This window comes from Gastrolobium bilobum, unplaced genomic scaffold, assembly GCF_033153095.1.
Source record: "Gastrolobium bilobum isolate Gb01-03AN ecotype WA unplaced genomic scaffold, APGP_CSIRO_Gbil_v1 utg15738, whole genome shotgun sequence".
Classification (NCBI taxonomy): Eukaryota; Viridiplantae; Streptophyta; class Magnoliopsida; order Fabales; family Fabaceae; genus Gastrolobium; species Gastrolobium bilobum.
In genome coordinates, this window is record NW_026897416.1 from 307,855 (window position 1) to 321,934 (window position 14,080).

Consider the following 14,080-nt stretch of genomic DNA (forward strand, 5'->3'; position numbering starts at 1 on the left):
TAGCAGTAGGGTGTGACGTCAAGGGTGAGTGATGATATAGGGATATCGCGAAGCCTCTTTATATTGTTATGTTCTACCTCATAAGTTATAATTCTGAATCAGGTGAAAATAAGGTTAATCCCTTATGCCTACACTAGTAATAATTATTAAAATTTATAAAGTAAAGAAGTGTTTTGCAAACGGATTGGTTAGTTGTCTATTAATTGTGCACTAAAATCATGAGCTCTATTACAGTTTTTTCATAGCTGGAGTCTCTTGGCTTAGTAAGATTTTTGTCCGTTTCATTCCACTTGTGTGTTATGGTATTTGTTGATGTTTAAAAAGAACTCAGGAAATTGCTCGTATCATGATTAAGCTTAGGAAGATATTTTTGTTTTTATTCCTTCTGTACGAACAAAATTGTGTTGTATCTATATTATTTAATGATCACGTAAAGTACAAATTTGTTGGTAATGCTCTGAGATGTTGATGACCTTTATAGCTGGCTGTAGGAATGCAGTGAACTGTATGGCATGGTGTAATGGTGTTAAGCGTTAGACTTAGACAGATTTTGGAATGGTAAGACGAAGTTTGGGGACAAACTTCCAAACAAGTTGGGGAGAGTGTAGCATCCCGTCTAATTAGGAACCTATTTAAATTGCAATTAGGAATGTGGTAGAGTCTTTGCCTTCGGATTATATAAATGTTTGTTCTAGGATGGAGATAAATCAAATTAGGGAATTATTGGTATTACCATGGAAGGTGAGTACCTATTTTATGCATGTGAAATTCTAGTTATGAGTATAGGAATAATTTAATTATAATATATAGAAAGCATAACACTACTTAGAACTATATGAGTACTCATTAAAAGTATGTGATTAATTTTATTACAAAGAATAAACCCTTAGTTAATAATTAGAGGATACATAAAATAATAATGCATGAGTTAATTTCTAAGATAGGAGAGAATTAATTTAACTACAAGGTATGAAGAAACCTTAGCTACTACTTGGGGGGAGGGGGGCACATGAAATGAGGTCCATTAGGAGTTGAATTTGGACTCAAATAATATTAATATGTTACGGCCCAAGCCTCCATGAGTAACTAGGCGGCCCAACAATTCCTTGGTCATATTCTTCAACATACTTTCAAATTATCTTTATGTAATCTGTGTGGTTGTCTCCCATTGGGCCAAGAATTAAATTAATTATCTATTCTATCTCATTATCCCTTAGCACCGTAAAAAGGAAGGGAACCAGATTTCCCACCTCTCATTTTTTAGAAACTCACTCAACGCCATCTCACAATGACTTCTTCATTCTGGTACGCTTAGCAAGGAGAGGGAGAGACCTGTCCGAGTTGTTGTCCCCTTGTGTCCCTTGTGCGTTGGTAGCGTGAGGGAACAATTCTTCATTGATGTCTAATTGCCTAGCCAAACAGCCTACGGTCATCTTCTTTCTTGCGCGTTGGAGAGGTTCAGAATAGAAAACTAACCCTTTTTATATGATCAAAATAGTGAGCTAGTGTAGGAAGAACACCAAGAAAATCCCACATCACCTTAGCCTCCCTTCTTCTCCCTATGCGTGACAAGGAACCATGTTTGCATCCCTTTGTTCCATTATCTTCTCTAAACTGTGAACCCATGGGGAGAGAGAGCAGAAACACTTAAGCACATTCCATATTCCTCCCTTGCTTCAGTCGAGCAGCAGCAATTAGGGAGCTGCAACAGAAAGCTCATTCTGCATTTTCTTCTTTGTTGGCCGAAGACCAACCTTCATGGAGGTGAGTTAACTCCCTTGTTTTCCTGTTTTGTAAGAATTGGATCGGTCCTAACTGGGTATTTCCATCTGCATGCAACCACCTCGGTTTTGATTGGGATCTGCTTGCCAAGGCATGCATTTAGATTTTGACTTCTTGGGATGTTGGAGGGTGATGGGCCACTCCTTGTTCGCTGGTGGACTCGGTGTGCAGTCAAAGAGGTAACCACAAAAAACTAGGTTCTTGTACCCCTTCTATTCGTCCTGTATGTGGACTATAGGAAGATAAATTTCTGTTTTGTCACTTCCCCCTGTTTCGAGTCAGCCATAGAACTTTTGGTAGTTTAGTACATGTAAACTGTATTACTAACCTTTGGGAATGTGGAAAAATAACTCACCTATGCTGTTGGATTATTCGCTGTGTTAGAGAGGAAAAATTGTAATCTTGTACTTAATTAATCTGAGTGGACAACACACTACAAGTATATGGAATCCGTAACGCCGTTAATTAAAGAATTTTAATTAATTAATTATGAAAAATTAGGTAATGATTTCATAATTGACCCTAATAATTATTATGAGGCTCTAATAATTATAGTAAGTGATTTATAAAGCTAAAAGTCACTTTTTGGAAGAAAAGTACAGATACCGGTTCTGCTAGTCGGTATAAATATGTATCAAAAAAGTATCCCGAAAAATTATAATAAGTGCATGATGATTACTAGAATAATATGTAGGACTTGTAAAACGAGTTTCAAGTCCAAATAATGAGAACTGGTGCTAGAAATCGGTACTGGCTTTGAAAAGCGTATACCGAAAAAGTGCTCCGAAAATTATAAGAAAAATATGATAATTCTTGGAAAAATGTGTAGTTTCTGATTCCAAAGTTTGGGATTAAAATGCTAAGCGTAGCAATTAAAGTTTATATTGTGTGTTAGAAACTTAACCGCCTATATAAGCCTTATGTGAGGGCACAAAACCATAGAAAACAGACTCCTATGCGTGGAGGATGGCTGACCAGATTTTCCAAACACTGTTTTTGGCTTCTCTTCTCCATTCTTGAGGTTTGAAGCCATTTTCTTTCAATTCTCTTATCTTAAACACTTGGTGTGAGTGAGAGTGACCTTGAGAGAGTGTTGGAGGCCTTGTTTCTGAGTGTTGGGGGTTGTTTCGTGGTTGTGAAGGGGCTGAGTTGGTGGTTTGTGGTGTTGGAGCTTTCTCCTTGGCTTGTGAGCTTCAAAGTGTCAACCTTTGTGAAGAAATGACCCTTCTTGGTGTGCATTTTCGTGCACAATGTTGAGACAGAACCATTAGGAGTTTCTTGTGAGCTCCAAGAGCCTTCATTTCTGAGTTTGAGCTTGGGTAAGCTTCATCACCTTTGATCATGAGTCTTTGAGCTTAAAAATGGAACCTTGATGCATGTAAAGGTTAAAAGATGATAACTTAATGTTGGGGTTGGTCAAACACACCTAGAAATGCATGCTTAAGTGTCTAGAATCAGAAAAAACCCAACCTTGGAAGGATATCTTCACGAAATGCAGTTTCTGCATTCTGTCATGAAATATCCGGATATCTGCCCGAGAAATATCCGGATATGGTATTTGGATATCCGGATATTGGATATCCGGATATTGTATATCCGGATATGTACAGTGAGATATCCGGATATTGCATATCTGGATATGGTCCCGAGGAATATCCGGGTATTCTGGGGTTTCGTAGAACAGTAGCTGTGCTGTGTGTACAGTAGGCTATTGGGGGTTTGTGGACCCTAAATTGATGAAGTTGAACTTCTGTAATTAATGAACTAAGTCAAAATCAAGGGATTAAGGGCTTATGGCTTGGTATGGAGCCTTAAGACGTAAAACGTAAAGGAAAGGCGTTGTCTTTAAGTTATATGCTTGTGGTGCATTATTATTGATATAGTATTGGTCCATAACAGATTGTGAATCTGCTGTGTTTGGACTTTGAGCTGTGGACTCTTGGCTTTGGGTGTTAGCTTGCAAGGTAAGCTTTCGTGTCCTCGGTTTAGCCATGTTGTGGTTCCACCATGTCCCATGGGGGTGTGGTTATATGCATGTTGTGTTACATGCTTTGAATATTTGAAATGTTGTTGAGCTTTATGTGTAATGACTTTTAATAAGCATGTGTTGTTTCATCTTGACGGTAAGCCTGAGTATGTGGCATCATACGATATGGTGATCCGAGGTGAATGCAAGTGGCGTCTTGCACTATTTGTGGGTATTTGGCGTATATAAATCCTGCATTTCTCTGGCCAGTAGAATAGAATTGACACACATGACATGATTATCTGTTGTATTGCACTGTTTTAGAAATGATATTGATGAACTTCTTTTAAACTTATATTGCACATGTAAGTGAGCTTGGCGTGGAAGATCCTTGAGGACCCCTTGTCTTACTGAGATTTCTTGTTTAGAGATCTCACCCCACGTTTGGGGAAAGCTTATTTCAGGTTCAGGTAGTATGGTGACTGATGCCTCTGGCGGCAGGAGGCCAGAGCTTAGCTGATTATGATATTATGTTGTATTGCTGCCATGACTGGATTTGGATGCTGTTTATGTTTTCCGCTATTTATGTTTATGTTGTTGTTGAGACTGATGTTGGGCTTGTTGCCTTATTTGAGTGAGCATGGGGATTGTCCATGACACCTTATGCTAGTACTTTTAGATTGGAGTTGTATAACCTGCTAGTTGGTCCGGCCTACTTGTGGTAGTCCCGTGATTTCTAGAGACACACTTATATTATCTATGTTATAAGGTATTTCAGCTAGCTGTTTTATTGCAATTACATACAGGCGATGTTTTATTAATTGATTAATAAGCAAGTTGGTAATGTTTATGACATCATAATTGAAAAGAAAAAGATATTCCGCATTTTTAATTAAGCACTGCTTAATACGATAGTATGATAACATTACCGGATATATACGGGGTGTTACATTTATGGTATCAAAGCAATGGTTCGAGGGAAAAGCCTGTATGTATTGCAATAGTTAGGATGTTTGGTTGTGTCTGTCTTGTGTGTTTACTCCGTCGAATTTTATTATGATAATGCATATGTAATCGCATTGCGTGGGCCTGATCAACTCATAATTTGTGTAACTTGTGCAGAGTCATGGAAAGGTCTGGGAGAACACGAGAGACTTCTGAGGATCAACCCGATCCTATCCTGACTGCATTGGCCGAGATGCAGGCGGCTAGATTAGCCGATCAGGAGGCCACTAGATTGGCCAACGCGGCAATGACGGATGTTGTTCGCGAGGCAAACTCGATAGCCGCAGAAGAGGTTCGTGAAGCGAACCGGAGGACCACTGAGGATTTCCTCGAGGCGAACAGGATGGCGAACATGACTATGATGAGAGTCATGTTGGAGGAGATGAAGGCTGGTCCTGCTGTAGGCCAGGCACCTCCGCCACCACCGCCACCACCGCCACCACCGCCGCCGCCTCCACCTAGTGTTCAGGATGAGAGCCTGAGTCACTTTGGCAGTGCTGCTCATGTCGCGGAGACGAGGGTGACTCTTTTAAAGCCTGCTGAGTATCGTGATGTGATAGATCGCCGGCTGAATGCTTTCAGGAAGCATAAGCCACCTGTGTTTGAGGGGTCTTTGGATCCTATTGCTGCTGCAAGATGGCTGGAGTCGCTAGACAAGATATTTTGGGTCATGCAGTGTACAGACCCACATAAGCTGATGTTCTCGACTTCCATGCTGGAGGGCGATGCCCATGAGTGGTGGACGAACACCTCTCGTGCTTATGAGATGCAGGGTCGTGTCATGATGTGGCCATTCTTTGAGGAGTGCTTTTTGGGTAGATACTTTCCCTACGATGCGCAGGAGAGGAAGCAGGGGGAGTTTGATAGACTGGTTCAGGGCTCGATGTCTGTTGACGAGTACCTGGCCAAGTTCAATGAGCTGGTGAAGTTTGCGCACTTCCGGATGGTTCCTCCTACTCCGATGTTTCTGGCTGCTAAGTTCCGCAGAGGACTTAGTGAGGTGATTGCTGAGCATATTGCTGGAGCTGCTTCGAGGGACTTTGGTACACTGGTTCAGCAGTGTAAGGACATTGAGGATGTCTGCATAGCGAGTAAGGCCAAGAGGGCCAAGGTCGACGAGACCAAGGGGACTGTGAGTTCCACTCTTGTTTCTACTTCTTGGAAGGACAAGAAGTTTGCTGGGAAGGGCAAGGGTAAGCAGTTGGCGACTAGGCAGGCGCCTGGTCAGTTCAAGAGGGCTGCTTCACAACAAGGGAGTTCTGCTAGGCCTCCTTCCGCTCCGAGATGTTCGGGATATGGAAAAGAGCATGTGGGACGTTGTGCTTCGGGGCAGTTGGTTTGCTTCCAGTGTGGCAAGGAGGGCCACTTCTCTAGAGACTGTCCGTCGTCGACGGCGAGAGTTGTAGTTGTTCAGGCAGTTCCGTTGCAGATGGTTCCGATGGCTTCTACTTCGGCACCTGCAGTGCCACCTTTTGTTGGGCGTGTGTACACCTTGGATAGGCAGCAGTCGGACCGCGCTCCGAACCTTGTGAGAGGTACTATGTCTATTGGTGGTGTTGTTGTTGATGCATTGTTTGACTCCGAGGCTACGCATTCGTTTGTTGCTACCCCGATTGCTTTGGGGCTTGAGTTGCCCATGTCTGTGCTTTCTCCACCGTTGCAGGTGACTACCGCCACCGGAGAAATATGTGATTCTACCACTGTACATCGCGATGTAGCGTTTCAGTGGGATGGCCGTGAGTTCTCGGTGGATCTGATAGGATTGCCGATGGCCAACTTGGAGATTATTCTGGGCATGGATTGGTTGTCTAGAAATTGTGCACTGATTGATTGCTGTGCAAAGCGCGTGGTGATGTCTCCGTGTGATTCCACAGCTAGTTCCTCGCTATATATTTCATTGCTGCTGGCTAGGAAGGCCTTGAGAGCAGGGGCATTTGGTTATGTCATGTTGGGAGGTTTGGTGAGTGGGACACAGAAGGATATCACTGGCATTCCTGTGGTGGGGGAGTTCCTCGAGGTGTTTCCTGAGGAGATTCCTGAGTTTCCGCCACAGCAGGAGATAGAGTTCTCCATTGACTTGTTGCCTGGTGTGGGGCCGATTTCTTTAGCTCCATATCGGATGTCGCCACAGGAGTTGGCTGAGCTTAAGAAGCATATTGAGAATCTTTCAGCGAAAGATTTCATCCGACCGAGTGTGTCTCCTTGGGGAGAACCGATCATCTTTGTGAAGTAGAAGGATGGGACAATGCGATTGTGCACCGACTACAGGCAGTTGAACAAGGTGACGATCAAGAACAAGTATCTCGTTCCTCAGATTGATGATTTGTTGGATCAGCTTAGGGGTGCTTGCGTGTATTCCAAGATTGATCTCCAGTCCGGATACCATCAGATTCGGGTGAAGCCGGAGGATGTCCCTAAGACCGCGTTTCGTTCGACATACGGTCACTTTGAGTATTTGGTGATCCCGTTCGGACTCACCAATGCGCCGACAGTGTTCATGGATTATATGAACAGGATTTTCCAGCCGTATCTGGATCAGTTTGTGATCGTCTCCATTGATGACATTCTGATTTACTCCAAGACTGAGGAGTAGCATGCGGAGCATCTGAGGATTGTTCTGCAAGTGTTGAAGGAGAAAAATCTTTATGCTAAGCCTTCTAAGTGTGAGTTTTGGCTCAAAACAGTCAGTTTCAGGGGCATGTGATTTCAGCAGATGGAGTTGCAGTGGATCCCAACAAGATTGAGGTCGTGCTGGATTGGGAGAGGCCTAACACAGTTACGGAGGTGAGGAGCTTCTTAGGTTTGGCAGGTTACTATCGGAGGTTCATCAAGGGTTTCTCCACGATGGTTCTCCCTTTGACTCGCCTTACCCGAAAGGAGACTCCATTTGTGTGGACTCACGAGTGTGAGGATTGCTTTCAGGAGTTGAAGGAGAAGTTGACTACTTCACCTGTGTTGATCCTTCCTGATCTTGAGGAGCAGTTTGAGCTTTACTATGATGCTTCTAGAAAGGGGCTAGGCTGTGTGTTGATGCAGTCTGGTAGAGCTGTTTCTTTTGCTTCGAGGCAGTTGAAGCCTCATGAGGAGAACTACCCGACTCATGATTTGGAGTTGGCTGCGATTGTGTTTGCTTTCAAGATTTGGAGGCATTACCTGTTTGGCATGCAGTTTGCGGTGTTCAGTGATCACAAGAGCTTGAAGTATCTGTTTGATCAGAAGGAGCTGAACATGAGGCAGAGGAGGTGGATGGAGTTTCTGAAGGACCACGACTTTGAGTTGAAGTACCATCCTGGCAAGGCCAATGTGGTAGCTGATGCTTTGAGTCGAAAATCTGTGAGTCTATCCAGTTTGACGATGGGTGACTTCGACCTCATAGAGAAGTTTCGAGATCTGAAGGTGACCACCTTGTTTGGGGGTTCACTTCTCGAGATGGAGACTGTGAGAGTCTGGAATGAGCTTATGGACAAGATCCAAGAGGCTCAAGTACAGAGAGAGTGTCTCGACTACGTGAAGAACCAAGACGGTGTGTCTTGGAATGAGGATGGACTTTTGTTGTTTCAGAAGCGTATTGTGACTCCTCGAGGTCCCTTGACTGAAGAGGTTATGGCGGAGGCCCATAAGGGACAGTTTACTGTTCATCCTGGTGCTACAAAGATGTACCAAGACCTGAAGAGAAATTTCTGGTGGCCAGGAATGAAGAAGGACATAGCTGTGTATGTGTCCAAGTGTTTGATCTGCCAGAAGGTGAAGATTGAACACCAGAAGCCGTCTGGTAAGCTTCAACCTCTTGAGATTCCGGAGTGGAAATTTGAGAGCATTTCCATGGACTTCGTTGTGGGTTTGCCGAAGACTCAGGTTGGCTGTGACTCGATATGAGTCATTGTGGACAGATTGACAAAGTCTGCCCATTTTCTTCCAGTGAAGGTGAGCTTCACTACAGAGCAGTTGGCCAAACTGTATGTTCGCGAGATCGTGAGGCTTCACGGGGTGCCCGAGAGTATCATCAGTGATAGGGACCCGAAGTTCACATCTCGGTTCTGGGAGGCGCTGCTGGGAGCTTTTGGTACTCAGTTGAGATTGAGTACAACCTATCACCCTCAGACTGATGGACAGACTGAGCGGACTATCCAGACTTTGGAGGACATGTTGCGGGCTTTCACGTTGGAGCAGAGCTCGGCATGGGATAGGTACCTTCCATTGGTGGAGTTTTCGTATAACAACAGTTTTCATGCTAGCCTGGGCATGGCACCCTACGAGGCGCTCTACGGTAGGAGGTGTCGTACACCTACCTGCTGGTCTGAGGTTGGGGTGAGGGTGAGGGTGAGCACGTGTTTGTGAGGCTTTCACCTGTCACCGGTGTTGGACGGGAACTCAGAGTGAGGAAGCTGAGCCCGCGGTTTATTGGGCCATACCAGATTCCTGGTAGAGTAGGACCTGTTGCCTACCGGCTTGCCTTGCCTCCGAACCTGGCTAACATCCATGACGTGTTTCACGTGTCTCAGCTTCGGAAGTACATAGCAGATCCGTCGCACGTGGTGCAACCTGATGATGTGGAGGTTCGGGAGAACCTAAAGACTCCCGTCGGACCACTAAGGATTCTCGATCGTGGCGAGAAGCAGCTGAGGAGCAAGATTATTCCGGTGGTCAAAATGCAATGGTCAGGAAGAACTCCTGAGGAGTGTACCTGGGAGCGAGAGGACGAGCTTCTCCGACAGTATCCCGACTTCCAAGACAGGTATATTCTGATTTTGAGGACAAAATCCTAAAAAGGTAGGGTGAATGTAAGAACCTGCACCGTTAATTAAGAAATTTTAATCAATTAATTATGCAAAATTAGGTAATGATTCCATAATTGATCCTAATAATTATTATGAGGCTCTAATAATTATAGTAAGTGATTTATAAAGCTGAAAGTCGCTTTTCGGAAGAAAAGTGCAGATATCGGTTCTGCTAGTCGGTATAAATGTGTACCAAAAAAGTATCCCAGAAAATTATAATAAGTGCATGATGATTACTAGAATAATATGTAGGACTTGTAAAACGAGTTTCAAGTCCAAATAATGAGAAATGGTGCTAGAAACCGGTACTGGCTTTGAAAAGCGCGTAACGAAAAGGTGCTCCGAAAATTATAAGAAAAATATGATAATTCTAGGAAAAAATGTGTAGTTTCTGATCTAAAGTTTGGGATTAAAATGCTAAGCGTAGAAATTAAAGTTAATACTGTGTGTTAGAAACTTAACCGCTTATATAAGCCTTATGTGAGGGCACAAAACCCTAGAAAACAGACTCCTATGCGTAGAGGGTGGCTGACCAGATTTTCCAAACACTGTTTTTGGCTTCTCTTCTCCATTCTTGAGGTTTGAAGCCATTTCCTTTCAATTCTCTTCTCTTAAACACTTGGTGTGAGTGAGAGTGACCTTGGGAGAGTGTTGGAGGCCTTGTTTCTGAGTGTTGGGGGGCTGTTTCGTGGTTGTGAAGGGGCTGAGTTGGTGGTTTGTGGTGTTGGAGCTTTCTCCTTAGCTTGTGAGCTTCAAAGTGTCAACCTTTGTGAAGAAAGGACCCTTCTTGGTGTACATTTTCGTGCACAGTGTTGAGACAGAACCATTAGGAGTTTCTTGTGAGCTCCAAGAGCCTTCATTTCTGAGTTTGAGCTTGGGTAAACTTCATCACCTTTGATCATGAGGCTTTGAGCTTAAAAATGGTACATTGATGCATGTAAAGGTTAAAAGATGATAACTTAATGTTGGGGTTGGTCAAACACACCTAGAAATGCATGCTTAAGTGTCTAGAATCAGTAAAAACCCAACCTTGGAAGGATATCTTCACGAAATGCAGTTTCTGCATTCTGTCGTGAAATATCCGGATATCTGCCCGAGAAATATCCGGATATGTGATATCCGGATATGGGATTTGGATATCCGGATATTGGATATCCGGATATTGTATATCCGGATATGTACAGTGAGATATCCGGATATTGCATATCCGGATATGGTCCCGAGGAATATCCGGATATTCGGGGGTTTCGTAGAACAGTAGCTGTGCTGTGTGTACAGTAGGCTATTGGGGGTTTATGGACCCTAGATTGATGAAGTTGAACTTTTGTAATTAATGAACTAAGTCAGAATCAAGGGATTAAGGGCTTATGGCTTGGTATGGAGCCTTAAGACGTAAAACGTAAAGGAAATGCGTTGTCTTTAAGTTATATGCTTGTGGTGCATTATTATTGATATAGTATTGTTCCATAACAGATTGGGAATCTGCTGTGTTTGGACTTTGAGCTGTGGACTCTTGGCTTTGGGTGTTAGCTTGCAAGGTAAGCTTTCGTGTCCTCGGTTTAGCCATGTTGTGGTTCCACCATGTCCCATGGGGGTGTGGTTATATGCATGCTGTGTTACATGCTTTGAATATTTGAAATCCTGTTGAGCTTTATGTGTAATGGCTTTTAATATGCATGTGTTGTTTCATCTTGACGGTAAGCCTGAGTATGTGGCGTCATACGATATGGTGATCCGGGGTGAATGCAAGTGGCGTCTTGCACTATGTGTGGGCATTTGGCGTATACAAATCCTGCATTTCTCTGGCCAGTAGAATAGAATTGACACACATGACATGATTATCTGTTGCATTGCACAGTTTTAGAAATGATATTGATGAACTGCTTTTAAACTTATATTGCACATGTAAGTGAGCTTGGGGTGGAAGATCCTTGAGGACCCCTTGTCTTACTGAGATTTCTTGTTTAAAGATCTCACCCCACGTTTGGAGAATGCTTATTTCAGGTTCAGGTAGTATGGTGACTGATGCCTCTGGCGGCAGGAGGCCAGAGCTTAGCTAATTATGATATTATGTTGTATTGCTGCCATGACTGGATTTGGATGCTGTTTATGTTTTCCGCTATTTATGTTTATGTTGTTGTTGAGACTGATGTTGGGCTTGTTGCCTTATTTGAGTGAGCATAAGGATTGTCCATGACACCTTATGTTAGTACTTTTAGATTGGAGTTGTATAACCTGCTAGTTGGTCCGGCCTACTTGTGGTAGTCCCGTGATTTATAGAGACACACTTATATTATCTATGTTATGAGGTATTTTAGTTAGCTGTTTTATTGCAATTACATACAGGCGATGCTTTATTAATTGATTAATAAGCAAGTTGGTAATGTTTATGACATCATAATTGAAAAGAAAAAGATATTCCGCATTTTTAATTAAGCACTGCTTAATACGATAGTATGATAACATTACCGGATATATACGGGGTGTTACAGAATCCTGCATAAGCCAAGCAAATAATTTAACCAAATGAAAATTGTGGGTTCTTAGGGAATGGTTCTCAAAACCGGTTCTGTATGCTAATGAAACTATGGATTTTATTGCTGTTAACAAGTTAATATAATAGTGTGAAGTTAGGAAAATTAGTTGCTTTATGAGTCATGGAAATCGAAGGAAGTCTAGGATTAGTAGGCATATAGATTACTTGGAAATTGTAGTGAACAAAGAATTGAAATTCTGTTTTGAAATCTTTCTTCTAGTTCTGGCCTAACTGTAAACCTCAATGTATGCATGCCAACAAATTGATTTTGGGGATTGGAAAAAAATAGCCCTCATCCGTGGTAAGATTGTCTCATGAGCTAGAATAGAGCACCAAGCCTTGCATGTGTCAAAGCCAAGGGGAAAAGTATGTTGAAAGGCCCTAAATCGCCCCTCTTAGCCTTGTAGGGGAAATGGTAAAAATTGGGATTGATGCATGAGTTAAGAATTTAAAAGCCTAGTTGTATGCATGAATAAACCTTGAATAATGTTGCGGTTACAAGCTAGGAAATTGGTATGAGGGCAAAGATTGATTTAGTACAAGAGACAGAGTAAACTAAAATGAGTAAGTACTAGGACTAGGGGGCAGGGAATAATTGTTTGTGAATTATAGAATCGTATAAAATTCTGATTTAATTGCCCTCTTACTTAGGTACACATAACCTTTGAGTACAGACTGAGTCGCTACTGTTTGATGAATGGTTGGGCATGCAAGGTAAGTGTTTGGTGGTATTACCTAATGTGACTATTGGCTGGCGTATAGAATTGTGAATTGTTGCTCACATGTGCCTTGGATTAATGTGCTGTCATATGCTATATGTATGCTGCCTATGAATGTGATGAGATGGAAATTCTGCTATGAGAAGTAATTGTTATGCAGCACCTTGGTATTGAAAATGCATGAAATATATGTTATTATGAAGATGATGATGTTTGGTATTAAAAGTACATGAAAGATATGGTACTATGATGATTATCTAGTCATGCATATTCATCATGCATCCTTTTTCTTTTGTGTGTGTGAAAGCATAGCATAGCATACGTGCATAAATTTCATATTGCATTGGCTAATAATAATATCTATATAAATATGCATTCGTTTGAGCATGCATCATATAGGCATCCATCCGGTACCAGGGTATGGGACACTTGGCTTCCGTCCGCATAGGCCACAGTTGGAATTCACCTTTGAGGGAGCCATTATAGAATATCCACTGTGTATGCACGCGCACGACGGTGCTATGAGTGTAATGATGGCGTTATATATGCACTATGATGTGTTAAGTACGCGCACGAAGGTGCTAAGAGCGTAATCATGGCATTATATACGCACTATGAAATGTTAAGATTTATTAGGAAAATGAAATGTTGATGCGACTGTTTTATAATTTTGTGCCTAGTTTAATACTGTTGCATTATTAGTTTTTCTATCACACTACTGGGATTTTTCTCACCCCTTTGGGGCTGCAATTTTTATAAAATTGCAGGAGGACGAAAGAGCATATGAGGACATGGATTATTTGGATATTTACTGTTAATTGCTACTATTTGGACTTGCTGCTATTTTGTCTGTTGGATGACGTTGGATGACTGTACTATTGTTATGTGGAGAACCTTAGACTACTGTTGGAACCATGATTTTATTGCTGTTGTGAGACTTTTATGATTATCTAGTACTTTGGAAAAATTCTGAAAACTTTGTGCGAAAATAATTTCTGAATGTTTTGCTAAGTGCTGATTTATAAACAGTTTTGCGAGTTATGTTACAAGGGGCAAACGAACTCCGATTTGTTATTATTTTATATGCACGCGAAGCCCCAGATGTGCCCTTTCCATATTACAAAGACTATTTTTGTGGATCGTTGAGCTTGATTTTATACGAATTTTTCAAGACAGCAATGTCTGCCAGGAAAATAATATTTTCAGCAAGTTAAGAAATTTTAAAAGTATACTCTGATTTTTCGTAAGTACCCCGATTTCAATTATAAGTTTAATTAGCAATGTTATGATTATT

General features: G+C 42.1%; 1 protein-coding gene across 19 annotated transcripts; it reads left to right on the forward strand.

The window, feature by feature from the left end:
• Positions 1-1,238: 1,238 nt before the first annotated feature.
• Positions 1,239-13,825, forward strand: LOC133306757 (uncharacterized). Of its 19 annotated transcripts, none has more exons than XR_009750944.1 (5): positions 1,239-1,764; positions 1,874-1,961; positions 11,005-11,069; positions 12,719-12,781; positions 13,554-13,825. XR_009750944.1 is itself a non-coding variant. In XM_061507137.1 (4 exons), the coding sequence occupies exon 4, from the start codon at positions 4,875-4,877 to the stop codon at positions 6,984-6,986; it is 2,112 nt and encodes a 703-aa protein (XP_061363121.1). In that variant the 5' UTR covers positions 1,239-1,764; positions 1,874-1,961; positions 3,682-3,746; positions 4,871-4,874; the 3' UTR covers positions 6,987-7,729. The 19 variants fall into 19 exon arrangements, 4 of the variants coding, with proteins under 4 accessions (XP_061363121.1, XP_061363118.1, XP_061363119.1 ...); XR_009750946.1 differs by having other exon boundaries at positions 1,886-1,961; XR_009750940.1 differs by lacking the exon at positions 11,005-11,069.
• Positions 13,826-14,080: the final 255 nt, after the last annotated feature.